This window comes from Microchirus variegatus, assembly GCF_963457635.1.
Source record: "Microchirus variegatus genome assembly, chromosome: 18".
Lineage (NCBI taxonomy): Eukaryota > Metazoa > Chordata > Actinopteri > Pleuronectiformes > Soleidae > Microchirus > Microchirus variegatus.
In genome coordinates this window covers 16,267,297-16,294,852 of record NC_139819.1, presented here as the reverse complement: position 1 = coordinate 16,294,852, position 27,556 = coordinate 16,267,297, and the positions used below count along the sequence as shown (strand labels likewise).

Sequence of the window (27,556 nt, the reverse complement as noted above, 5' to 3'; positions counted from 1 at the left end):
GCGCAAGGATGTCCAACTGAGCTCCGAGCGACTCGGCGAGTAGACAGGCAGACAGAACTAATCGATCGCATCGATTGGCAGTTTGCTGTAAACACACCGGGGGACCGTCAAAACCGACCGTCTTTGCCTTGCAGCTGACCGGGGAAGCGTACCGTCAACAGGGTATGTTTAAAAAGAATGGAGTGACGTCACCGGGTCAGCTGTTGCGTTAGTGTTGCGGGAATGTGAGCGCAAACGGCGAGCTTGATGCTAACGACTGCTAGCCCCGCTACCCCTCGTTTTATTGACACCTGTCCATTATTGTTGAATATTTAATCATCTAAACTGAAACAACCGGACCCCGGACGTGTTAGTCCGATGTTCACAAACAGTTTAACTGGAGTTCCGTGCTAAAACTGCTGTCGTTGGTTACTGGAGTGCAACACGTCTACTTACGCCTTATCCACTGTGAACACACACACACCCTTACCTTAACCGAACCAAAATGAAATCGTAACCCTAAAAATAATCAGTAATCAACAGTTCACAACAGAAAGTGTCCTGTTATGATTACGTTCATATTTTATTTTTATTTTTTCATATTTTCACATAAAGTAGTAGCACAGTGATGTTTTTGTGTTGTTTCAGTGATGCTGCAGCTCCCCCTGGTGGTGACGGCTCAGGTGGACCTGGTCCTGGTCCTGGTCTCCCTGCTCGCTTTGTGGACCAGACTGAGCCACCTTAGCTACCCCAATGCTGTTGTGTGAGTGTGTTTAATTCACCCATGCATCAGAGACCACGTCTTAATACAATCAGCAACAATCAGACGTCTCTGCTTTGTTTTCTGTGTTTAGGTTTGATGAGGTGTATTATGGTCAGTTCGTTTCTCTCTACATGAAGAGAGTTTTCTTCATTGATGACAGTGGGCCGCCACTTGGTCACATGATCCTGGCTCTTGGAGGTCAGTCACTGTAACATAGCCTCTGGTCCTGCATGTACAATATTGCCTCTTCATTATTACTAAATCTATGTAATTGTGTGTGTGTTGCAGCATACCTGGGAGGATTTGATGGAAACTTTGTGTGGAACAGAATTGGAGCAGGTAGAATTATCTTGAAGTTTATTAGTTTTAGTCTGACTGTTTAACCCATTTATTTTCTTTTTTTTCTTATTATTTTGAGTATCCCTGCTGTATGTGTTTGTTTTGTTGTACAGAGTATCCCTTCAGTGTGAGTGTGTGGAGTCTGCGGCTACTGCCTGCTCTGTGTGGAGCTCTCTGTGTTCCTCTGGCTTACCTTTTGACTCTGGAGCTGAAGTTTTCTCATCTTTCTGCTCTGGGAGCTGCACTGCTTTTGCTGCTGGGTGAGTATGTTGTCATATGTATGTCATTCAAATGCGTCAAACAATGTTAACTTCACATGTGTGTTATTTCTTCATGAGATATTATCCAAGTTCTAAGAATTAGTATCTGTGATGAGAAACAAGTCTGAGGCATTCATGGATTTAATTTAAAGTAGGGTCTTAGTGGACTTAATTGTGTGGCTTTTAGAGGCTGAAATGGGCAGGGGCATTCAGACTATAACCTGATCATGGGGTCATGGGGGATAATGTCAAATGTTTGGGGTAAAAGTTGAGCATGCCGTGTTCATGTGCTAAACTGAATTTGAAGTGTTTGAAGTGTTTCTAGAACGCCCAACACTCTAGAGTGAGCGCTGGGCGTTCTGGCTTCTGTTGTTTTCCAGAGAACTCCCTGATTGTCCAATCACGTTTCATGTTACTGGAGTCAGTTCTCATCTTCTTTGTGTTGCTGGCCTTCTTCTCTTACCTGCGTTTCCATAATGCTCCCAGCAGGTAAGGGTGAACTTGATTTGGATTTGGATATCAACCCGACTGGCTTTTCTTGATTCTCCTGTGACTTCTCTGCTTCACCTCCTCCTTAGCTCCTGGCTCAGGTACAGCTGGCTGCTCCTCTGTGGAGCCTCCTGTGGCGCAGCAATTGGGTGAGGAATTGATCTCTTATCTCTGGCCACACTTGTATTTATGACATTATTAAATTTTAAATGTTCTTGTCGTGTCAGGGTGAAGTATATGGGCGTGTTCTCCTACCTGCTGTTGCTGGGTGTGGCTTCTCTGCACACCTGGAACATGATTGGAGATCGAACTGTCAGTCATGTGAGTCAAACTTCAGACTGAACAAGCTTTAAAACTAACTTAATAAAAATCTATTTATATAATGACTGTTCATTGTGTGTGTGTGTGTGTGTGTGTGTGTGTGTGTGTGTGTGTGTAGCTCAGTGTGTGTGTACAGTGTGTGTGTAGATTTGTGTGTCTGCTGGTTGTTCCTGTCCTGCTCTATGTGTTCTGGTTTTATGTTCACCTTGGCATCCTGAACCGCAGTGGACCACATGACCAAATTATGAGCTCCGCCTTTCAGGCAGGTCTGCAGGTATGAACACGCATACACATTCATTAGGTGTGTTTCCATCACCCCAAAAAAACGGATACATTATTGCCATAATTCTCTTTTTAAAAAATTCTATTAAAATTTGCGATACACTTTTTTTTAAAACTATATTTTTTGGGGCTTTTGCCTTTAATGGTGAAGAGAGACAGGAAATTGGAGGCAGAGAGGTGGGAAATCACTGATTGGTTGATTCTGTCTTCAGGGTGGTCTCTCCAGGATCACTCAGGGTCAACCTCTGGAAGTTGCCTTCGGCAGTCAAGTGACTTTAAGAAGCTCTACCTCCCAGCCAATCCCCTGCTGGCTTCACTCACACAAAGCCAACTACCCAATCAGGTTCTGCCACCTCACAAGACCAATAGTCAACCACAATCCCCTGAGGTAAAGTTTGACAGACTGTTTTTCCCTGTGTGTTTGTTTAGGTATGAAAATGGACGGGGCAGCTCCCACCAGCAGCAGGTCACCTGTTATCCCTTCAAAGATGTCAACAACTGGTGGATTGTCAAAAATCCTGGCAGGTAGCTCACCAGTCTGCCCGATTGCAGGGACATTTAGTCCCTGTCTTGTCTGTCTCACACGTCCTTCTGTGTCAGACAGGAGCTGGTGGTCGGCAGTCCTCCTCGACCTGTCCGTCATGGTGATATCATCCAGCTGGTTCATGGGATGACCACACGTTTCCTCAACAGGTAAGCACGTAATCTGAACATGGATTGTTGTGGTACATCAAAAAGTCCACCGAAATGATATGGTTCAATTGTAAGAATATATGGAGGATCAGATATCATGTTTGTGTGTTTCAGTCATGATGTAGCAGCTCCCATGAGTCCTCATGCTCAGGAAGTCTCAGGTTATATAGACTTCAATGTTTCCATGGCAGCTCAGAACTTGTGGAGAGTGGTGAGTAGTTAAGCAGGGTGGTTATAGTTTACCAAATCTTAGTGGACTGTAAGGCTTTATGTGTAATAAGCCTTGATTATGTGTCACTGTATGAAAAGCCTGATTTATTCTTCTTCATGAAAAAACCCCCCAAAGAACTCTGAACACTGTTCATGCACATGTGGGATTGTGTGTTTTTATGTGTTTATCTTGCTGTTGTGATGTCAGAGGTATAATGTGTGTGTGTGTTCAGGATATCTCAAACAGGGAGGCTGAGTCAGAGGTGTGGAAGACGATCCTGTCTGAGGTACGACTGGTCCATGTCAACACCTCAGCTGTCCTCAAGGTGCAAACAGGAAGTGACCGCAGTTCATTGTGTCATGAAGGGTCCTCAGAGGTATAACAAGTGTGTGTGTGTGGGTGTAGCTCAGTAGCGTGTCTCTTCCAGACTGGGGTTTTCGTCAGCTGGAGGTTGTAGCAGAGAAACTGTTTAAGGCTCACAGTGGCAGTTTGGGATGGACAGTGGAGGAACATCGATATGGAACAAGTACGACTTCCTGACCCTTTTCTGTAAATATATTATATTGAAATATATTATTTTTGCAATTGTGGTCACTGTTTGTGTGTATGTGTGTGTGTAGGTCAGGAGCAGAAGGAAAGGGAGGCGGAGCTTCATTCTCCAACTCACATCGATGTTGACAGAAAAATTTCCTTCTGGGCCAAATTTTTAGAACTTCAGGTACAGTATTTCTGTCCAATTAGATCATCTCTTCGTCTTTACGTTGCAAACATTTACATTCATCAAGTGTGGGTTTTTTTTTTCAAACCCTGTTTAACACATAAGACTAACCTGGTCATAAGTTTAGAGACAGAAGTTGTGATGTTATAATGTAAGTTTTACATGCAACAGTTTTAAAGACTTATCAACAACAGCGCCTTATTCTCTGATGTCATGTTTCCACCATGACAGCTGACTGATGATGTAATGTTGTAATGTCATGACAGTGGAAGATGCTGACAGTGAAACAGGAGGACTCTGAACATAAATACAGCTCCTCCCCCTCAGAGTGGATCACCATGGAAACCAACATTGCATACTGGCTGCACCCATCCTCCAACGTAACACACATTCTTGTCTTTCTATGGTTGTAAGGACACTCATAGACATAATACTTTATCTCACCTGAACCCTGACGATCACAACTAATGCAGTGTGGTGTATAAGTGGAAAAAGAAAGAGTTGTTTACAATGTGTGTAATGCATAGTGGTGAATAAGAATTTTGTTTACCTCAGGCTCAGATTCATCTTATTGGTAACCCAGTATCGTGGGGTGTGGCCATCCTCAGCCTGTTGGCCTATCAGCTGCTAGCAGCTGTTTACCTGCTGAGGAGGAGGCGGGGCTTCAAAGACCTACCTGATGGTACAAATCCATCAAATTCTACATACATCTCTGATATTAACCTCAGCCTGTGATAATGTGTGTGTGTGTTCTGTGTTGTTCAGGTGTGTGGAGTCAGTTTGTCTGTCTGGGCTGTGTATGTGTTGGCGGCTGGTTGGTTAACTTCGTTCCCTTCCTGTTGATGGAGAAAACGCTCTTCCTGTATCACTACCTGCCGGCCCTCTGCTACCTGTACCTGCTGAGCCCTGCCCTGCTGGAGCACACACACACTCATCTGCTCAGGTACACACAAATCCTGGTCAAACAGGACCCCTAGGTTCCTTACTGTATTGCAGGGGACTGGGGTGTTACTACCTAGGTTTATAGCTCCACTTGAAAGTTGTGCTCTTATGTATTTTGGCCCTAGGACCATGACCTCAGTTTTTTTCTGTGTTAAGCATTAGAAAGTTCTGGGTCATCCATGTCTGTATGTCTATAAGACAATCTTGGAGTTTAATTGAGGGGTTTGGGTCGTCCGGCCGTACAGATACGTATAGCTGGGTGTCCTCCACATAGCAATGGAAATTTATGTTATGTTTCCTGATAATGTTGCCTAGTGGCAGCATGTACAGGGTAAAGAACTGGGCCAAGCACGGAACCCTGAGGAACTCCCTAATTAACTTTAGAAAGTATGGAGGATTCCTCGTTTACAAAAACAAATTGAAATCTGTTCGATAAATAGTACTTGAACCAGACAAGTGCCGATCCTTTAATCCCGACATCTTGTTCTAGTCGCAGGATCTCATGGTCTATAGTGTCAAATGCTGCACTGAGATCCAGCAGGACCAGTATAGAAGCCAGTACTTTTTCAGAGGCCATAAGAATATCGTCTTTTACTCTTAGTAGTGCAGTCTCTGTGCTATGGTGGGTTCTAAACCCAGATTGTAACTTTGCAAATAAATAATTTCTATGCAGGTGATCGCACAACTGGGCAGCTACAGCTTTCTAAAGTCTCACTGTTGTTATTTACTGTACATGTGTAAATAAGAGAGTATGAACTCTGTTTTCTTTGCAGCAGTGGGACACACCGGCGAGCGCTGTATGTGTGTGCATCAGCTGTGTTGTTTTCAGCCTTTCTGTCATATCGAACCTTCTGCCCTTTAACCTATGGCAACCCCGAGCTCTCAGCAAATCAGCTGCAAGGACTTAAGTGGAGAACCACATGGGACATTCTGTACCGCCGACGCTAGAGAGAGAGAGCGAGAGAGAGACGGGTGGACAGATAGGTGTCTATGGGAAAGGGTGCATTTGTTTTCCCAATCATGGTGAGATGAATGTTTACAAACCAAAGGGAAGCACCTGAATGCACCATCAGCTGCATCATATCGAAGTTACAACCTCTGTCCTTGGACCTTACTGTGTAGCCCCACCTTCTGATGGAGTAACAGAGAGGATTGCCAGGAGACTGAAATAAAAACTAAACTGCTGCTGACGGACTTCGTGTGTGTTTTGAGCTCATGAAATGTGAAACATTCTTTCATTCTGACAATTTTTAAAGAATTCTGAGTCAAGGCAGAGATAGAAGAGGGAGACTGTAAATACTGTACACTTTCCATGCAAGCATGAATATTGTTGGTTTTCCAATAAAACCCATCTGAATCCGGAGTTTATGGCTGGCATGTGGTCCCAAAAAAGTGTACTCCATGTTTTTAGATTTATTGAGTGATGAAATTAACTTAACTTTTTAGTATATGCTTTCCTTTTTTTTATTTATTAGTTTCCTTGGTAAATGGTGTTGTTAACATAAAGATGATAAAATAACAAAAATTACAATAATAATAATTTGAAGCAGATGCTGATTTAAGAAGAAACTATGTTTCATCTGAACCAAACAGAAAAAGTAATCCACCGGAACTAAAGTTGGACGGGAAGTGCCGGCAGGGGAACAACATTAAGAGCGGACAAGGGAACAACATTAAGAGCGGACAGGATGAGTGGCGTTTGGTTGGTTCTTTCTTGTGGTTGTGACTTTAGACTTAGACGGAGAAACGTAATAACATGTATATACTTACACAAACAGCTAAATAAACTCAGTATCTAAGGTATTTGACCCGGGTTTTGGTTACAAAGGCAAAACAGCGCGAGAAATGTTATCTCACCGCAAAGCCTGCCGGGTAATATGTTGACGAGAGACCTGCGTTGATTGGTGCTCTGAGGCGCGTGCAGGCACATTATTTAGACAGAATAAAAACAAAATAATCACAAAGTAAAGTAAATAAAGACGAAAGGTATTCCTACTGAGGGAGGACAAACGCACAGGAGGAGACGGAGGCTGTGGAACGTCAAAAAGCCCTACACGTAAGGTGTAGTACTTCCACTTCTAATTGTTGTATTAGTACTGGGTTTAGTACCAAGTACACTGGTACTACTAATGCTCATCCCACTAAAAGCATTGCTTATCCCATAAAAGTGTAGTACTTATTATACTGTATGGTACTGATAATGCTTAGTGTAGTGCTAATGCTAATAAATGTAGTACGATAGCATTTGTCCTACAAATGTTATTAGAGGGTAAAGTAATGATAATGGTAAGTGCAGTACTAATACTGCTGCATGTAGTACTGATACTGCAGTGTAGAGGTTGACCGCTTAAGTTTGAGCGATTAATTTGGCATTTTATTATTCAGCCAATTATTACAAAGAAGAAACCTGTTAAATGTTGCCAAGTCCCTAAAACTTTATTTATTTCATCTATACATTTAAAGGTTGATTTTTTTTTTTTATATATGTTTAAAGGTGCCATATGTAACAATGTGGCCAAAAACGGTTACTACATTCAAATTCAAAACACCGAGGTCTTTTTGGTTTCGTTTTCTGACATAACTGGCAACCCGTAGTTGCTCGGCAGCTGAGACTCTACTGACTGCAAAGATTGGTAGACGGTAGTCTTATTGAATAAAAAATATTATTTATAATTTCTTTGCAGTGCAGACAAGTGTAGCGACAGACCAGTAGTGTTGTCAATGGAGTCAGGAAAAAAATATCTAAATATATGGCTTATGTATATAATGTATCTATGTTCGCAGTATTATTTCTTAGTTGACCTAAAACTGTAAGTGACCTATCAATAAGTAATTAAGCATTTAGTGAAACCTGTTATATTCTGGTTTAGAAACAGTGATACATCACTGTGCGTTTGAGCTGCTCAGTCAGGTCTGTGACAGGACTGTCTGTAACAACCTATCTTTGTGTCCACAGACATGTCTGTCTCTCTGTCAGAGGAAAGAGACAGGATTCAGCGACAGGTGGAGGAGCTGGAGCAGAGTCTGTCTGGAAGAAACTCTGACCTTCAGCTGCTAAGCAGTGATACAGGTACCTGTATGTCTGTCTTTATGTTTGATTTATCTGTCTGTCTTCCTAACACTAAACATGTGTCCCTGCCTTCAGATGATGAATCAGAAAGTGATGAGAAAGAAGATGAGGTGAGACAGGACACACACAAACACACACCATCTGGGTTGACTTTAATATTATCATTTTACATTTGTTTGTCATGGTCAAACTGAGATCCTCACCTCACTAGTGCATATACAATATGTGTGCGTGTTCAGTCTACAGCAGGTCTGTTGGCTCAGAAAGAAAAGATCCAGAAAGAGATTGAGAACCTGGAGAACGTGCTTGGACCCCACAGTCCAGGCGGTGTGTCAGGTACTTGTCTGTTTATCTGTCTGTGATAGTCATCCTTTCTTACCCAACTGACATCATGTAAACGATGACAAGTCATTTATACCATAGGATGTATGTCAATCAGTGGGTGACCTTCATGTGAGGGGCTTCATGACCTGAGGGATATACTTAAAAGTGTGCCTTCCCTTTGGCAGTTGTCATGCCCATGCTTGTTTTCACAGTCTATTCTTGTTAATATGATTCAAACTATCAATAATGCTGTGTGTTTATGTCTGATCTCTGTAGGTGATGACAGCAGCAGCAGCAGTGATGATGACGTAAGTGACACTGTCACATACCCACTGTTTACATACTTTTCAACAGGAACACTCAGTCATTGCCCACTGTGTCTGTCTGTGTTCAGAGCGAGCTGGGCTTGTCTCAGTCTGTGGAATCCTGTCTTCAGATGAACCTGGTCTACCAGCAAGTGCTTCAGGAGACTCTGGGCCAGCTGGAGACACTACTGACTCACAATGTCAAACAACAGGTCAGCACTAACAAAACTAAAAACTAAAATTCAGCTGTGACATAAATAACAACAGCAGGTCAGTAATGATGTGCCCACTAAGATATAAACATGTCATCTCCTGCCTTTTAGTCATTATCTTGACCAAAAAAAATAAATCACAAAGCAAAATATAGCTGTGATAGTTTATAAAATAAAATATCCCATTTTGGTATTTGGTACTTATATTCTTTTTTATTGCAGATATGAAACATATATCTGAGTCTTGTATTTCCATTTGTGGAAATACAAGACTCTGATATACAATAATTTTTAAATACATGGTCCCTGAATGACTGGAAAGATGCAGCATACAATAGTAACAAGTATCCCAACAATGGAAAGTCCCTACATGCAACTTATTTTAAGTGCATTTAATTATGATGTGACATAAGATTGTATACTTTCCCATTCCTAGTCAGCACTGAGACATCCATAGACAACAGTCAGTGCTGATAACATGTTCTCTCTCTGTAGAAGGAACTGGTATCTCAGTTGTCTGGACCAGTCAAAGTGCCTCCCAAACAACAGACTACCTCCTCCTCCTGTCAATCGGCAAGCACCATGTACTTGGGACGCTTTCTTAAACCTTACTTCAAGGACAAACTGACAGGACTGGTAAGACCCAATGGATAAACGGATAGAAATACTGTTGACAGCTGCCCACTGAGTCTTTGTCTGTGTCTGTGTCCAGGGTCCCCCAGCCAATCAGGAGACAAAGGAGATGGCTAGCAAGATGGCAGGATGCCTGGACGAAAAGAAAGTGAAAATAAAACGATGTAAGAATAAACACAGATATTTCCTGTCCAAACTGTAATGTCTGTGTGTCCGTCTTCATGTATTCATGTGTCCTCTGCCTGTCCCCTCTTTTTCTTCAGGGGAGAGTTGGCAGAAAACACTGATAATCCACGCAGTTTCCAGAGATGGTTTGAAGAAACTGATCCAGCCCAAACTATTCAGGTAACACATGACCTTAGTTGTCTCTCAGCAGTTTCTTTTTTTGGGAAGGAGCAGCCTATGCAACCATCGAACGCAGGTCTCTTGGTCTGTGGAGGCTTAACCGGAATATGTCACCATTGTCACTTTGTAAAAAAACTAGAGATGTTCCGATACCATTTTTTCCCTCCCGATTCCGATACTTGTGCTGTGGGTATCGGCCGATACCAGTGTGTTAAAATTTTTCATTTTAAAATCATACTACGCCTGCATGACTGTGATATTATTATCATTGTGGTGAGGCCTGGCTCAGGTTAAACCCTTTTAAAAACATGAATGAATACAGCAAATGAAAGCCATTTATATTTACATTTATTTTATTAAAGTGCAGCCACAATATTGTAAAATAAAAAAAACATTTACAGTTTTAACTAGAGCCGTGTAAAAAAAGCAAATTAACTGAATACATCTAGAAATAAATTCCTTTGATAAAAGTTAAAAGTGAAGCCACAATATTTTTTTTTAAAAGAGGCATTTAAAAGTATGTGAACCTGCAATATTGGAGGCCTTTCCGATACTGGTATCGGAATAGGAAACAACTCTAAAAAAACAGCAGCTGGACATGGTACAGATCACTGTAACGTGTGACAGACACAACACTAATTACGTACATTTACACCTGATTTTTTCACTTGTGATTGGATCGCTCAGGATGGATGTTAAGACGAGACAAATCTAACTGAGCAGTGAACATTGAACTGAACAGTCTGTTGCCAGGCAACTTTCAGTGAGTGTTGTTATTGTTAGGTCTTATTGACTGATTGATTGTCTCTCTCTCCTTGACCATCCTGTTTCTCTGTCAGGGTGGAGTACCTGACTCAGAAGTTGTCCACAGCACCAGAAACAGACAAGCAGCAGCTCAGGGAGCAGATAGACACTTTGGAGAAAGAAATTGACTGTCTCAGGTATGTGAAAACTTTTAGAAACCCAATGACACATGTCCTGGTCCTGGTCTAGATGCTGGTATATAGCCATGCCAATGTTCATGTCCTGGTCAAGCCAGTTATAGGCTTGGTCATATTTAATCAGGGTACCAATTGTCATGAAAAGCCAGGAAATGTTAAAATGGTCATTTCCAGACCTGGAAAAGTTTTGTCAAGGTCATTGAAATCTTAACCTTTACTTCACGGTTGCTCCCGGGATCGGGGGCAGCGTCAGACGCAGCGAAAAAAAGCGTCATAAAACCATGTCTAACTTTAACAAACACAGACATGCTGCATACCCACAGAAAGGTCAGAAACTCAGCTAAAAGTTCATATGAACTATTCTTATGTTCACCAAACACAGTTAAAAAACAGATGGATCAAACAGCAGGAGCGGAAAAAAAACGTCACAGCGCACTCATTGAAAAGTGGCAAAACCACTTCTAATGAAGAACTACACTTCCCAGCATGCTTTGGGAACAAATCCCGGTCTGATTGATCATTACAGAGCAACATTAGATCGTTCTGATTAGAGACAGGCATATGCATTTATGTCCTTTTTACTCGCTAATGAAGTGATTCTCAAGCATTTGGAGACCGGGGTCTGATTCTACCGGTTTAGAGGTTTAAAACGAGCTGTCAATCACCCTAATTGACCAAGGTAAGCCAGAGCTATGGCGCTGCGTAACTGAAGACGCTGCGTAACTGAAGACGCTGCAGAGCCACAGAGTTGTTATTACGCACCGCACAGGGAGCATCGATTTACAGTTGTCAGTTATCATACTTTTTTTTTTTTTTTTTTTTCAAAACAAGTTCTTTTTAGATCTGTAGTGACATTTAAATAAAATTAAATGGGTTTTTAATAATTTGGTACCTAAGAAATCTCAAATGGCACAGATGGTGCCAAACTGTGCCAACATCTCTTTAATAAAACCTCTGTAATTTCACTCTGCTTCATTTCAGCTGCATCAGACTTTGCACAGCTCATGTCCACATGTTGTTACATGACCTCCATGTGTTTTTAAGCTCCTACTGCATATTTTAAAGGTGATATTTGCTTTAAAATGCAATATTTTTTTTAGGCGAGAGAAAAAAATCCTTCAGTTATGCTGTGTTCCATGTACATTTACTCTGACACAGTGGCATCTACAGTGAAACTTACACCTCTGGTGGAATCTCATAAGTGTTATCTGTAGTTTGATACCAAGATAGTCCACATAGAGCTTGTAACTGCAGAGGTTTACTCTATTTGGTTTGGGCATGTCATTTTAGAGCAGGGACTCCAAAAAGCGGGTCAGGGAAGAAGTGGTTAAGATCAAGATGGACATTGATCTTAATCTTGTTGACTGCCCTTGGGCTATAGATGATTAGATGACAATACCAGTACTATTTTAGTGTTAATACAGTGTGATACATTTTATTGATTATTATTGTTTTACGAGTATATGGATTCACAGACAGTAAATAGTAGTGAAATGTCACAGGAAAGTCATTAAATGTATTGATATAATTATAAATGAACCCTGTGAACTACTGTGCAATGGCATGATTTTTGTTTCTGTGTCATTCTCTGTCTCTGATTGGTCAGAGAGAAGAAGGAGGAGGAGCTTATTGGTGAACGTTTTGAAGAGCATGATTGGGAGAAAATCTCTAATATTGATGTAAATATGACAATCAACCATAACGATTATGTGTTTAGACCCATTAGACTTTCAGTAATAACCCCCGTCTTATCAGTTTGAAGGGACACGAGACGCTGACGACATCCGTTGTTTCTGGCAAAACTTCCTTCACCCATCCATCAATAAAGCAAGGTGGAGTCAGGAGGAGGTGCAGCAGCTCCGGGAAATCAGCAGTAGACATGGAGCAAAAGACTGGAAGACCATTGCAGAGGAGCTGGGGGTGAGGGGGGATGTTATCCAGGCTGTCCCTTTTCATGGCTATATATTCTGGGGCTGGGTATCGCCACCAATTGATTTTATTCCAATGCACAGTTCATTCATACAGCTTTCTTGAATTAGGAGACTATCAGCCAATAAGAAAGTATTATTTGTTGTTGTTGAGTAAAGTCTGAAAATAGGTTAGCGCTGCAAGCACTCACTCCATGAACGTTTACTTCATGTGGCCAAAATGCGCTGCGAGTCTTGCGAGATTAATGAGAGTAAAGCCTTTGTGACGCAGTAAAAGGTTTGGATTAAAAGATTGAATGAATTCAATGATCATATTATTAAATAGAAGATTGATTTGAATCGATTAATCGATTTTTTTGGACCCAGCCCTACTGTCTGTCTTATGATTTCCTGTATGTATTTCACCTTTCAGCCACACCCTCTTCTTGACCCTAACCTGCCTGTCTGTCTTATTTTTCTGTGTCCCTCCCTCTGTCTATCTCTCAGACGGGAAGAACGGCCTTTATTTGTCTTCAGACGTTCCAGCGTTTCATCTCAGAATCATTGAAACGCAAGGCATGGACAGCTGCTGAAGACGCTCAGCTCAGAGAGCTGGTGGAAAAAATGAGGATCGGAAACTTCATCCCTTACACCCAAAGTAATGACATCATACTGTGACATCACAATGTTCCTATGTCGTTAACACATTGTAAGTTTTACACCTCTGTCTGTCTCCCAGTGAGTTACTTTATGGAGGGTCGGGACCCCGCTCAGCTGATCTACAGGTGGAACCAGGTTTTGGACCCGAGCCTGAAGAAAGGCTCATGGACCAAACATGAGGACCAGGTAAGCAGAAGGCAGGACTCATAAATGAACACCCTGTGTAGTTGATGTGCACTTTTAATCTGCTAGCTTAGCATAAAACCTCAGGTACCTTTTTCTGATTCTCTGTCTCTCAGCTCTTGCTCAAAGCTGTCTCTCGTCATGGGGAAAAGAACTGGTGGAAGATCAGGTTGGAGGTTCCTGGACGTACTGACGGTGCCTGTAGAGACAGGTGAGACCTGATTGAATGGTGATTTAGAGAGTTTGTGATCATCCCTTAATCTCAACTCTTCATCTTCATCTCTCACTAAACACGTCTGTCTGCCTATGTAAAGATATATTGACTGCCTGAAGGCAGAAACAAAGCGAGGACCATTTGATGAACAGGAGAAAAAACTGCTGCTGCAGCTGGTGGAGAAATATGGCGTTGGTATGTCACTGTAATCACCTCTTATTCTGATTATTTTAGTTGACATGCGTATTAATTCATTTGAAATATATGTCTTCTGACTTCTATCTTCAAATGAGAAATGTCCACTGATGTTTCAGGTCGCTGGGCCAAAATTGCTGCGGAGATACCAAATCGTTATGACGCTCAGTGTCTGAGAGAGTGGAGGAAGCTCAGTAAAGAGCTATTACCTCCTGCCCAGGTACTTCTTTCCCAGAAGGGTTGTTTTTATCTTCACCTTCTTGCCTCTGCTCACAGACAGCAATGTTATGTTTCTCAGAAAAAAGAAACATACTTTGCACCCTGTTATATAAATAACATAAATGTTGTTGTTGTTGTACATGTACAAGAACAAACTTTGTCATAAATGCAGCTCTATCTCTCAATAGAAAAGAAGAAAATCTAAAAATCCACCAAAGAGTGAAGGAGGAGAGAAAAACAAGAAACAGATCAGGAGGAAACCAGTGAAAGTAAAGGTTGATGAGATCATTGAGGAGACCAGTGAGGAAGAGGAGGATATGGTGGTTGAATACATGGACAGTGATGAAGAAGTGAAGGAACATTGGGAGGATGTAAAATTGGAAGAGCTAGAACGGGAGTACACGTTCCCTCTCATGCATGAGTGGATTCCAATTGATAAAGAAGAATATTTCCCCTTCCTGAGCTATCGTCCAGTTGTGTTACCGTCTTCTTGTGACAGCCACAGTAAGGTAAAAGTCAGATCAACGACTGTGGGCAAGTTTGGATTGTCTGTGTTCATAGGACCAAGTCCCAGAGAGCTGCGGTGGGAGGAGTGCCACATGAGCAGCAGCATGATGATGTTGTCACCGACTCAGCTTAAAGCTTACCTGAGCTATGAACTGGCCAAGGGCAACAAGCAGACGTTCTCTCCTAAAGGCAAACACCAGACGGGAAAAAAGATCCGTTGTAGCTATATGGTGGATGCAGAGATATGCTCTCATCTTCAGGCTGCTGTGATCCCCTGGATCGGCAACCTGCTGATCCCAGCAAAAGCCTGTCTGACAGCAGCAGACACCCTGAGGGAACAAGGAGAGAAAACAAAGCTGTCCTCCACTTCTGTCTTTGTGCTCCTGCTGCAGACCATGAATGTGAACATCATTGGATGCAAGGTGATGGTAGAAAAGAGAAAAAGGAAGATGGTCTTACATACTCCACCCGCAACACATTCCTCTGTTCGGAGGAGGGGTTCACAGACTATTGCAGAAATCATAAAGCAACAGGGGGAGTTGGATGAGATAGATTTACAGCACAAACTGATTCTGAATCAGCTTGACACGATCCAGCTACAAACGCGCCAGAAACAACTGCTGCTCAATCAAAAATTACAACCACAGCGACTCATAATGCTGCAGCAACGACACCCAGTTCCTCTTCCGCCCACAAACCCTCCACAGAATCATCCCAGTTTTCTTCAGATGTCTCCTGGGTCATTTCCTCAGGCTGTCTTTATTCCTCATCCCATCCTCCAACCTCAGCAACCTCGTGCTGCTACCCTCCAGAACATACCGTCCTACTTCCTGAATGCATCTCCTTTGCCTCTAAACAGACGTCCTATACATGCACTTCCTGCTACTCAAAGACTGACCCTTCGTCCTTTGTCTATGGTCCCAGCACTTCAGAACACAACACTGACCAGCTCCTCCTCAGTCCTCCAACAGGCTGTACCATTGCCTCAGACCCTCACCCCTAACCAAGCTGTTTCTACTGTTTCCACAATGGTCAATCAAACCAATACAACCTCTTTTTCTAGCTGTTCTTCCCAACCCTCTGCCATTCCTCCTGGCTCCAGTCTGAATTCACCCAGAGGGCAGAAGGAGATAAATAATCAGCAGGGTGTTTGCAGTAATGACATAGATGGGACACACTCAGGTGTGATGAAGGAGGACAGAGATCTGCAGGATGTCATTAAAACGAAGGTAAATACATTTATGATGGTCAAGAGCTATAGATAGTGAGCTACCGTAGCTTGAGCAGGTTTTCCCCATATATATATATATAGAAGAAATCATATATATATATATATATATATATATATATGATTTCTTCTATATATATATATATACATATACACATATATATATATATATATATACACACATTATATATATATATATGTCTTCTACATATATATTCTGGGAAGTGTAGTTCTTCATGACACTTAACTGTGAAGATTTACACCTTGATCAGCAAATACCATGACTAGATAACCATATACATTTGAAAAATATATATATTATATATATATATATATATATATATATATAAATATACATTATCCCTTTAAGGTGCTGCTATGTCCTGATACAAAAATGCAATACCTCCCTTGTACTTTGTGTACTTTGCTCTCGAATTAATTAAATCTCAGACGAACTGGGTTCACGTCTCTTGAAGTTTAAATTGATTTTTGGTTATTGCTCCTTTCAGGCTAAACCCCAGAGGAAAGCTGCTTCATCTTCCAAAAAGAAAACCAAGTCCCACAACAGAAGCTGTCCTCCTCAGGCGAGTGACGCTCCTTCCATCCAGCCAGTAGCTCAGACAGCACCCCCATCTCTGATCACGCCTCCTGTGTCTCCTCAAACACCTGCCTCTGCAGAAGTCATCAGTCAGTCTTCTTCTTCAAACCAAACTGAACCTGGTTCACATGCACCTCCTCCAGTAAGAGAAACCGCAGCACCTTCTCTTAAAGTAAATATTCCTCCCATATCTGTGGACGTGCCACTTTCCTCTTTTCGTGGCGAAGTATCTGCAACTCAAAACCTCAGTTTTCCCCCATCTACCTCCTTATCAAGCAATCAGCCCATTGCGTCATCCACTTCAAACTTCCATGACTATGGCTACTTTGTCAATCATGACTCTATTCCAATTCAACCAAGCCCCACCCACAAAGACCCAAAACCCATACATTGTGAATCAGACACCACTACAAGCACACTCTCCAAAAGTCGCAGCAGAGGGAGAAAACGAGGCCGAGGGGAAGAGCAGGCAGGTGATTCCAGCAGTGGGGCTGACACATGTGAGATCCGGCCTGGGAAAAGGGTTCGGATGCCCAGTCAGAAAGTCAGAGAGCTGCAGGAAGTTGATGAAGTAAAGGTAAGATCTGCTGCCTCATTATTTGTCAGTCTTTTCACCACAACCATTAGATGTCGGACAGTAGATTGTTTGCTTTATTGCAAATATCTTTAGATAATCATTGACTAAAAGAAAACTGTGAAGTGGCTGCTTTGTTAGATGGCTTAATGATTGTGTTTAATCATGCTTTGTCTCTTACTAACGGTCACTCTTGGAATCAGATTGTCAAATGGTCCAGTGGCTGATAAGTGAACCTTAGCATAGCATTCCTGTTTATTTAGGACAATCAGAGCAGTTTGCAAGATGTATATGAGATAGGGCTGGGCGATATGGACCAAAAGTCATATCTCGATATATTTTGGTTGAATAACGATATACGATATATATCTCGATATTTTTTCCGCAAAGTGAGAGCTGTGAAATTAAATATGTGTAGTTTTATTGAAAACTACTCATATAATAATAAAATGTAAACATAAACACTGTATAACAACAGGAGTGCCTTTTATAAAATCAAAGCTCCATACGGTGCACATTTAAATAAAAAATAATAATAAAAATAGCCTATAAAATAAGCCAATCTTTTTCTGAATTAAATATGTGTATATGAGAAAAGTACAATATCAAAATATTTTAGTTTGACAACTATAAATGGCTTTTGAAAATCAAATTACGGATTTTCTTTTCTTATAAAAGAACAAAATATGACAAACCCTAGTAAAGGACAGCATTTATATAAGGAGACAACAAAATAAAGTGGGTGATTTTAAGAAAAACATTTTTAAACATCAGCTTCAGATTACCTTTTTCGTTTTTGTTAACTTATCTGAACAGTCTCAACCAGTTGCACAAGAAACAGAGCAGCAACTCAATAAACATTTCCCCCTCATTTATTTTACTTTGATAAACAGTAGTGCTGTCACATGTGCTGCTTGACCACATATCGCTGGTCGACGCTAAATGGGTGACGTTAGCGAGCCGGTTTGCAAGGCTTTGCACAATAGTTGCGACTGGGAAGCGCATATCTCGGGTCTATCGTTTTCATAAGCTTTTTATTAACATGTCTTTGGCAATGTGAAAGGACACCGCTTTTGTTATTGCACACCACTTGTCTGGAGTTTTGTCGGGTTGTGGACGGCTTGCGCCTGTGGCTTCTGCAGCGCGCAGTTTCACACTCTGCATGTTGCACTTTGTGCCACGTTTTTAAGTGGTGAAAAAGATTCGTATTGCTTCCATCACTGGCTGCAATGTGCTTATGACACTCCCTACATATAGCGTGGTTTTGTTGCTCGTCCGATGATTTGTATCCAAACCATCTAGAAATGATTGAGCCACTGCTTTTTCTTTTACTAACCCAGACGCTCTCCTCCGCACGCTCCGCAGACGTTGCTGCTTTCTCCATGTGAAGCGGAGTGTCTGTACCTGCCCCTCCCCTCTCTCTGCATGAAAGAGGGGCGGGGCAAGAGGAGCAGTGCAGAGAGCTCCTGTCAGCGGCTTGTCTGGAGCAAGGATCACAGCGCTAATTTGAACTATATCGATATACGCGATATGGTCTAATTCCATATAGCATTTAAAAAATATATCGATATATCTTAAATATCGATATATCGCCCAGCCCTAATATGAGATCATCTTTCATACCCACTCACACGCTGTTTGCACAGTCGTCAGGAGGAACGTGGAATTAAGTGTCTTGCCCAAGGACACATCGGCATGTAGGCTAGCGGAGCCGGGAATCGAACCTTCGAGTTGAATGACGATTCATTCTAACACTGAGCTACTGTCTACTGCTACCGTTGACCACTAAGTCCTGCTTAGTGTCTGTAAGATCGTTTTGTCGCAACAGATTTAGGGACTTGACCTTAGGTCATTTCGTACTTTCTGCATCTGCAAGTCCACAGAAGTTCATGATGGAACACATATGCAACTCTCTGTGGACATGAATTGCAGAAATATTGGAGAGGCCTCTCTTCTCCCCTCAGTTCCTTCCTCCTTGTACATCTCCTCCTGTTTTAAACCCTTTCTATATGTTTTGTTTCTAGGCTGCCACCATGAAAAAGAAAACATCTGTCAGAACACAACACACGGCTCAATCCACAGTCGTCAAACAGCAGGAGACTTTACAACCTGGTCAGTCAAAGTTGGTCATGACTCCTGAAGGACTCGTCCAGCTGGCCAAAGGAACTCACCAAGGCCTGCAGCTCGCATTGGTCCCGAAAGCCCCCATATCACCATCAAATCCTGTAAAAACATTAACCTGTCCACTAGCCACATCCACTCTGCGATTCACCTTGAACGGTCAGAAACTTGCCCCTCCTGCAGCATCTGGCCCTAACATTATTAACTATGTGAATCAGCCTCTTACCAACATTTTACAAGGTGTGCCAAACCATGGTTTGTCCTGCCCCTCTCCACCTTCCTCCCAGCACTTTCAGCTTTATAAAGGTGTGGTCACAGTTGACCCGGCAGAGCCTCTTCCTCTCAGGAGAGAAGCTCTTCAGTTTGACCCCTGTTTGATGTTCCTGGAGCCACCAGAGGCAGTCCAGAGTTGGCTGAGTGGAAACAGAGGGGTTGTGGTACCTGGAATGAGTGTGGCTTTGCCCTACCTGCCTCCCTTTGTCAGCAATCTGAGCACACTCACTGCTCTACTGCAGGCCAAGAAGTCTCTAACTGAATCATCAAGTCAGTTATTTTCCAGACCTGGGACTAGTACTGAGAAATCACACAGTCAGCTTCCACCAGTACAGCCAGACTCCACCTCTGACCTTATACCAGCCAGCGACCAACCAGGTAACACACACTGCACAGCTCCTTCTCTCAGCTCTGATCACCTGCAGGGCGAGGAGGAAAAGGAGGAGGAAGAGCAGCTTGTGGCAGCAGTGCGTGCCCTTGTGAAAGAGCGTTTCTCGAGTAACCCCGCCTACCAGATGCTGAAGGCCCGCTTCCTGTCGTGCTTCACTTTACCCGCTTTGCTGGCCACCGTCCAGCCAATGACATTTGATGAAGATGAGCAGAAGGAAGAAGATGTGGAGGAGATAGACCTGATCAATGACATGGGGAGACAGAGAGCAGAGGTAAGATGAGCAACTCATAGAGATCAATGTTTTTATTCTTGAAATTTTTATAATATAGGCCATAAATATTTGGACATCGACACAGTTCTCTTTATTTTGGCTCTATACACCACTACAATGGATTTGAAATGAAACAAACAAGATGTGCTCTAATGGTAGCCGGTACACTTTCAGCATCAAGTGAACGGTGTAGGAATTACAACACTTTCTATATGTGCCTCCCACTTTTTAGGGGACCAAATGGGACAATTGACTGAAAAGCTATTTAATGGACAATTGTGGGCTATTCCCTCATTATTTCATCTTCAATGACACAGGTAAAAGTTTTGGAGTTGATTCCAGGAGTGACATTTGCATTTGGAATCTGTTGCTGTTAACTTTCTATAGGAGATCCATGGAGCTGTCACTGTCAGTGAAGCAAGCCATCATTAGGCTGAAAAATAAAAACAAACCCATCAGAGAAATAGCAAAAACATAAGGTGTGGCCAAATCAACTGTTTGGAACATTCTTAAAAAAAGAAAGAATGCACCAGTGAGCTCAGCAACACCAAAGGACCTAGAAGACCATGGAAAACCACTGTGGTGGACGATAGAATAATTATTTCCCTGGTGAAGAAAAAGCCCTTCACAACAGTTGGCCAGATCAAAAACACTCTCCAGGAGGTAGGTGTTTGTGTTTCAAAGTCAACAATCAAAAGAAGACTTCACCAGAGTGAATACAGAGGGTTCACCACAAGATACAAACCATTGGTGAGCCTCAAAAACAGGAAGACAAGATTAGAATTTGCCAAACAACACCTAAAAAAGCTGTTACAATTCTGGAAGAACATCCTCTGGACAGATGAGACCAATATCAACTTGTACCACAGCGATGGGAAGAGAAGAGTGTGGAGAAGGAAAGGAACTGCTCATGATCCACAACATACCACCTCATCAGTGAAGCATGGTGGTGGTAGTGTCATGGTGTGGACATGTATGGCTGCTAATGGAACTGGTTCCCTTGTGTTTATTGATGATGTAACTGCTGACAAAAGCAGCAGGATGAATTCTGAAGTGTTTCCAGTAATATTATCTGCTCATATTCAGCCAAATGCTTCAGAACTCATTGGACGGCGCTTCACAGTGCAGATGGACAATGACCCAAAGCATACTGTAAAAGCAACCAAAGAGTTTTTAAGGCAAATATGGAATGTTATCAGTCAATCACCTGACCTGAATCTGATTGAGCATAGATTTCACTTGCTGGAGACCAAACTGAAGGGAAAATGCCCCAAGAACAAACGGGAACTGAAGACCGTGTCAGTAGAGGCCTGACAGAGCATCACCAGGGATGAAACCCAGTGTCTGGTGATGTCTATGCCTTCAGACTCTAGGCTGGAATTGACTGCAAAGGATTTGCAACCAAGTATTAAACAATGAAAGTTTGATTTATGATTGTTTAGTTTGTCCCATTACTTTTTGTCCCCTAAAAAGTGGGAGGCACATATAGAAAGTGTAATTCCTACACCGTTCACTTGATTTGGATGTAAATGCCCTCAAATTAAAGCTGAAAGTGTACCGTTAGAGCACATCTTGTTCGTTTCATTTCAAATCCATTGTAGTGGTGCATAGAGCCAAAATAAAGAGAACTGTGTCGATCTCCAAATATTTATGGACCTAACCGTATAACACTGAAAGTAAAAGTATGTATATGTAGTCCAATAGATTTTCCCTCTGTCTCATTCTCCTCTGACATTAAATCTAGGAGAAACTTCTCTAGTATCTGGAGCCAGAGCTTTTTGCATGCAGTCCTTTCTGCTTGTGAGGTTTATTTTTCTTTCTTTCTCCAGAAATCTTTGTTGCTGTTTGATGAATCAGGAGCTCCAGCTATTCATTTCTCAGGAATCACCAACACAGCTACCGTTGACCAGACCCAGCCAGTAGAAATTAAATCACCACTGTCAAAAAAAAAGAAATACAGATAAATAATAATAATAATGAATAATAAAAGAAAAAATATTCACACATTGTATTAGATTTCAGTTTTTATGTATTTGTAAATTAAGTGTTGAAGTTATTTGAATTGAAGAGGCACTTTAAGTTTTGGAAAACCTATAATACTCACATCCTTACCATGGTTCAGTTTCATTCAGTTTTTTATTCTAATGTAGCTGAAGAAATGAGATGAAGAAAAAAAATAACAGAAGACACATTTTAAGTCGATATGGCTTTTTGAAATAGCCTCTCTGAATAAAATGCTCTGTTAAGAACATAATATTTTTGAAATAAAGAGTCTGAATATATTGAAGCAGTGTGCTATGTTACAGGATCTTTTTGGGCTGACTCATCATTTTGAAAATTGTTGTTTCATTTGACCTCGAATTTATGAGACGATCAGAAACTTTAAAAACAACACAACATTTGTCCTTCCTCTTCTTACTTCTCTCATTTCTAACTTCTTCCTGTTTCTCATCAGCTGACTCATTACCTGACAGACAAAAGATTGTTAATACAGTAATATAACGACATAAAGTTATTCTGTTACCAGTAAACTCCTCTTATGGTCTCAGACTTGGGAGAAAATTATCTCTTCAAATTCCGCTGTGAAAGGTCCTGTAACAACGTTTCATTATGGCACGATAAACCATGTCAGTGCCAGTCAGAGAGGGTGGAGACTGAGCTGAAAACAAGAAGTGAAAGGAATGACTTTCTTCCTCAGAGAATACAAAAGGACTGACACAGACGGCGATAACAGACAGAAGGCAGCAGGTAACAGGACTGTAGAAGTGTGTTCTGTATCTGTTGTGTGAGTGTGTGTCGGGGCGTGAACTCAGTATGGATGGAGTATGTGAGGATGACCTCTGCTGGCTGCAGTTGGACGATTACAGGATGCTGCTCATCAAAACCATCGAACCTTCAAGAATCACTCCCTACCTGCGGCAGTGTCAGGTAACGGTACAGATGCACCCCTCTAAATCTTTTCTGGATAGTCCCACGATCAATCTTTCTTTCTGCTGCACGTTTTCTTCCCTCTTTGTCGTTTTGTGGGGGGGTGCTGTCAGGTGATCAGCGCTGAGGATGAGGAGCAGCTCTTCAACGACCCCACGCTGGTCATCAGGAGGAGGAAAGTTGGTAAGAAACGTGATAAAAACATCTGTCTGTAGGACAATCGTGATGGAATAAATGCCAATTGTAGCTGTTGTCATTACAGATCTTCTCCGTGTGATAGTGTCTTCTGACTGTCTGACTCCTAAACCGTGCTGTTCCCTTTGACTTTTACAGGAGCCTTGTTAGACATCCTGCAGAGGACAGGGGTCAAAGGTTACACGGCCTTCCTGGAGAGTCTGGAGTTGGACTATCCTCAGTTGTACAGTCGAATCACAGGGAAGCAGCCTAACAAGACCTTCAGCATTCTCATTGGTCTGTCTGCCTCGGAATTTGATTCTAGATTGAGTGACTTCCATTTTACTGCTCATATTCCATTTGTTATGATGTCACTGTGAATGTTCAGACACTGCAGGAGAATCTGGTCTGACCCAGTTCTTGATGTCAGAGCTCAGTCGCCTGCAGAGGGCCTTACAAGATGAGAGAAGACGTCGCCACCAGGCTTGTTCTGTTGCTAAGGAACAGGTTGTTATAGCAAGCAAGTTAAGAGGATATAAAGATTTTTGCTTATACTTTGTGGGACAAATTGTGATGTTTTGGTGTGTTGTGCTGTTTTGGCCTCCAGGAGGCGTGGTCTCAGCAGCAGCAGCTGAGGGACCATGAGAAAAGGAAACTGACTGAGCGCGTGCAGAAGCTTCGGGAGGAGCGGGAGCGGCTGAGTGAGGAGGCGAAGCAGCTTAGAAATCACAACTACAGTCTGATGGCTGAAATCAATACCCTGAACCAAGAGAAGAGCAACGCCCTGCTGGCCAACAAAGACCTGCAGATAGAGGTGAGTTGACCTCTGACCCCTGATACACAGAGAGTGGATTTGACCTCTGACATTTGTGGTTTGGCTGTAGGTGGAATACCTCAAACACACTGTGCAGCGAGCCGAGAGCCAGACTCGACTGCTGAGACGACGAACACAGCAGGAGGTGTAGTCTGACACTTCAACTGTTTTCATACTCTCGATCCTCCACTGTTAATTTTTCTTTAATAGCCAAGTTGGTTGAGAAAGGGTTTTTTAATCAACTCAGCAATTCCTTGAACTCTTGAGGTTTCTGACCTCACCACAGTACAGAAACTGCTATTATTAGAGTGCTAAATGATGTAAAGTTGACTCAGTGGGACTCACAAGTTGGAGGTCTTAAACTTGGAGTGGAACCCTAATTAATGTTACTGGTAAAACCTTTTTGTCCTACTATTTCATGCCGAATTTCATTATTGTCTCTAATGGTAATGACCATAACTGCAGTTTCCTGTTGTATATTCTTTGATGAATGTAGGCCAACTGACATGTTCAAATGTGTGTTTTTAGAGCAGGAGTCTGACTGTGCCCACAGAGACCTTCTTTCATCCCAACAAACTGGAGGAGCAGAAGGAGAAGAAGCCAGAGGAGAGAAAAGAGGAGAAAAAACAGGAGGAGAAAGATGAGAAAAATCAAGAGAAGCCTGGGTTTCCTGTACCTCAGATGAACCTCCTTGCTACAGTGTTCAGGCTGAGAAGAGATCTGCACCGAGCAGAGGAGCAGAGATCCAGGGTGTGTGTGTGTTCTTGTGTATGTAGTTTTGAGAGGACCAAAAGACGTATTAACCTATAAAGCGCTAAGACCTGGTTTTAGGGTTAGGAACATTGCCTCATTCGCCATCTTCAAATCCCATCTGAAAACCCACCTTTTTAAACAGGCCTACTCCCTCTAACTCTCTACCCGTTGCTCTTACCTTTTGTTATTTTTTATTTTGTTGTTGTACGGCGACCTTGAGTGTCTTGAAAGGCGCCTTAAATATAATGCATTATTATTATTATTATTCTATGAGATGATGTCTGACTCGTGGTGACCTTGTGTGTGCTTGCTTTCAGACTCAGGAGGAGAAAGAAGAGCTGGAACTGTGCTGCACTCAGCTGAAGAGCGACATCAGGATGTATCGTCAACGGAACAAACAAACCCTCAGACAGTTGGAGGAGGTGATCAAAGAGAGAGACAAGGTAAGTAGGAGGAGGAGGATATGAAACCCCACCATTCACTTCTTACGGAGCTCAGTCTGATTGACTGACCCTCAACTTTGACCTTCAAATCGATTTTTAGGGCCACCTTAAGTTGTACTTTCAATTCCTCAAATTATTTAAACTCCTCATGCACATAAGTTCCCGCTTCAAGATGGCTGTTTTGGAAATTAAGTTGATGTTTACAGTCTGTGTGTGTGATTATTTCAGGCTCTGGCATCACGCGTGGTGCACCAGGAGGAGGCACGGCTGCATCTGCAGGACAAGGATCACTACAGGGAGCAGGTCAGACAGCTCACCGAGCAGTCTGATAGGCTGGAGCTCCGTCTGCTGAAGTCACAGGGGGAGGAGCTACAGCTCAGAACGCGCCTCCGCAAACTCACCTGCAACACCCACCAGGTGAGGACAAGCAGAATGAGGGTGGTTCATTCACAATTCTATGAGTGTGGATACTGTACAGTAACCAGTGTATATTCATGAATCATGTCTCTTTCAGTGGGAGAGAAGTGTGAGCAGTGAGGAAGAGGAGGAGCCTCCTGAGAACACTGTAAAAGGTCAGACGCGTGTCATTTGACCAGCTGCCTGATTAAAAGTGACCTGCTGTTGACTTAACCCATGTGACTCTGTGATCAGGAAGCAGTGAGACATCAGGGGAGAATGAGGAAATAGCAACATTGCAGCAGCCCGTCATGCCTGTAGGAGGGGCTACTGGGTCTGAACAAAAGTCCAGCCCTTCTGCATCATGGGTAATGTACCTGAGGGTTCTTTCTGCATTCTCTCATCTGTCTATATCCCTGTCTCTCACTCCTTTGCCACATTTCTTGGTGCAGGTGAAGCAAGCAGATGACTGTCTCGCCTCCAAGAGTCGCCCAAACTTCCTTTATCGCAGGTGAGCAGCGATTTCTTCAAACTGTGATGACTTCAAATAACGTGATGACAGGTTTGAGCTTCTTTTGATTTCCATCGCAACAGGAAGCGAGCAGTCAGGTCAAAGGTCGGCAGCAAGGAGTACACATCTGGGAACCCTGATGACAGCAGTGGCAGTGACATCACCGAGTGGGACTGAGGACATGTGAGATCATGCACTGTGACAACTTATGCACAATGAAATCATTTGTAAGATTCTGTATGATTATGATTCTGTAAGATTGTGTTGATGTATCAGTATGTATGGACCTGACTGTATGAGTGTGTTAAGTGTTTTTTTTATTACAGTTGTCCATATGTTATTTCATTTTTGATTTTAATTTTCATCACAAATATGTTTTTTTTATTGTGAGCTGTGCATCGTTCCATATCATAACAAACACTTTACTTTAAAATTCTGTGTAATATTATCGTGAATATTGGTATTGCTTTATTGTAATAAAATACTGTGATGTGTTTTTTTGTGCGAATTTCCCACATGTTTTTGGACTTAAAAAGCTCATCTAATACAAATCCACGCTTGTTACATCGTAATATCTTAGTAAGAAAATGTTTGCCCCTCGATATCCCACTGCGCTATAGGCTATAGACGATAATACGGTAATGCAGCGCCAGAACAGAATTCAAAATAAAAGCAGAGACTTATAAAGACAGTCTGCAGTTACACACAAATTCAATCAATAAGTACAGTAGAGTATGAATGTCACTTCACACTGACAGTACTCAACCTCAGAGAGTCGCTCATGTAATTCAAGCCTGTTCTGATATGGATTTTCAAAATTAAAGCCCTCTAAAAACTCTGATTTTTTCCCCACAATATTTCCCTTTGATTTCAGATTTACTTTGAAAGAAAAATCCCTGTTCCACAGACTAATTTCTCTTCAGACTGATAGTACTCAGCCGACACAAGATATTTTATAATACATCCATGGCAGCTCCATAGGAATGAACGGAGCCAAAGGGGCGGTGCTCTCTCCAGATTTTATAAGACATCAATGCGCGGGTTTTATGGGCCGCTCAACCCGGAAAGAAACCCGGAAGCGCCGCCGGTTGAACGTGAGGCAGCAGTTTTTAGAGCGAACAACAACAGAGTTTAAAGTAAGTACGTTAATTTAGTTTGTGACGTTAAAACAATGACGAATGTTTGACATTAGACAATGACACATTATGTTTCATATTCCATCGTTTTGATAAAAATATAGCATGTGACGCACGTACTACAACCACCTAACTCCGTTAGAAAAAGTAGTCATTTAGACTTGCCTTAAGAGTCCAAAGTACAGCGCTGAATGTGGCATTCATTTATTATTAATACAAGTTAAATAGTTTTG

The 27,556-nt window shown here is 42.1% G+C and overlaps 3 protein-coding genes across 3 annotated transcripts; all 3 read left to right on the top strand.

Annotated features, from left to right (window-relative positions):
* The first annotated feature begins 858 nt into the window (after window positions 1-858).
* On the top strand, window positions 859-6,182 carry pomt1 (protein-O-mannosyltransferase 1). Its single transcript, XM_083904727.1, has 18 exons — window positions 859-940; window positions 1,031-1,081; window positions 1,195-1,341; window positions 1,722-1,830; window positions 1,920-1,979; window positions 2,058-2,151; window positions 2,270-2,425; window positions 2,646-2,776; window positions 2,863-2,958; window positions 3,034-3,126; window positions 3,241-3,337; window positions 3,570-3,662; window positions 3,743-3,863; window positions 3,958-4,055; window positions 4,322-4,435; window positions 4,611-4,737; window positions 4,821-4,998; window positions 5,771-6,182. The coding sequence occupies exons 1-18, from the start codon at window positions 874-876 to the stop codon at window positions 5,943-5,945; spliced, it is 2,007 nt and encodes a 668-aa protein (XP_083760853.1). The 5' UTR covers window positions 859-873; the 3' UTR covers window positions 5,946-6,182.
* A 1,773-nt stretch (window positions 6,183-7,955) lies between these two features.
* On the top strand, window positions 7,956-22,132 carry snapc4 (small nuclear RNA activating complex, polypeptide 4; the record flags this gene model as incomplete). Its single annotated transcript, XM_083904632.1, has 19 exons — window positions 7,956-8,067; window positions 8,143-8,177; window positions 8,307-8,403; window positions 8,668-8,699; window positions 8,786-8,908; window positions 9,404-9,544; window positions 9,621-9,705; window positions 9,805-9,886; window positions 10,726-10,827; window positions 12,434-12,506; window positions 12,583-12,747; window positions 13,242-13,392; window positions 13,474-13,580; window positions 13,694-13,788; window positions 13,892-13,986; window positions 14,106-14,206; window positions 14,394-15,686; window positions 19,521-20,168; window positions 21,998-22,132. The coding sequence occupies 19 exons, from the start codon at window positions 7,956-7,958 to the stop codon at window positions 22,130-22,132; spliced, it is 3,672 nt and encodes a 1,223-aa protein (XP_083760758.1).
* An 850-nt stretch (window positions 22,133-22,982) lies between these two features.
* card9 (caspase recruitment domain family, member 9) lies at window positions 22,983-26,575 on the top strand (the record flags this gene model as incomplete). The annotated part of the gene is made up of 13 exons (XM_083905250.1): window positions 22,983-23,096; window positions 23,210-23,279; window positions 23,430-23,567; window positions 23,659-23,777; window positions 23,878-24,084; window positions 24,155-24,229; window positions 24,613-24,834; window positions 25,155-25,280; window positions 25,509-25,697; window positions 25,795-25,852; window positions 25,932-26,044; window positions 26,129-26,187; window positions 26,271-26,575. The coding sequence occupies 13 exons, from the start codon at window positions 22,983-22,985 to the stop codon at window positions 26,362-26,364; spliced, it is 1,584 nt and encodes a 527-aa protein (XP_083761376.1). The 3' UTR covers window positions 26,365-26,575.
* Window positions 26,576-27,556: the final 981 nt, after the last annotated feature.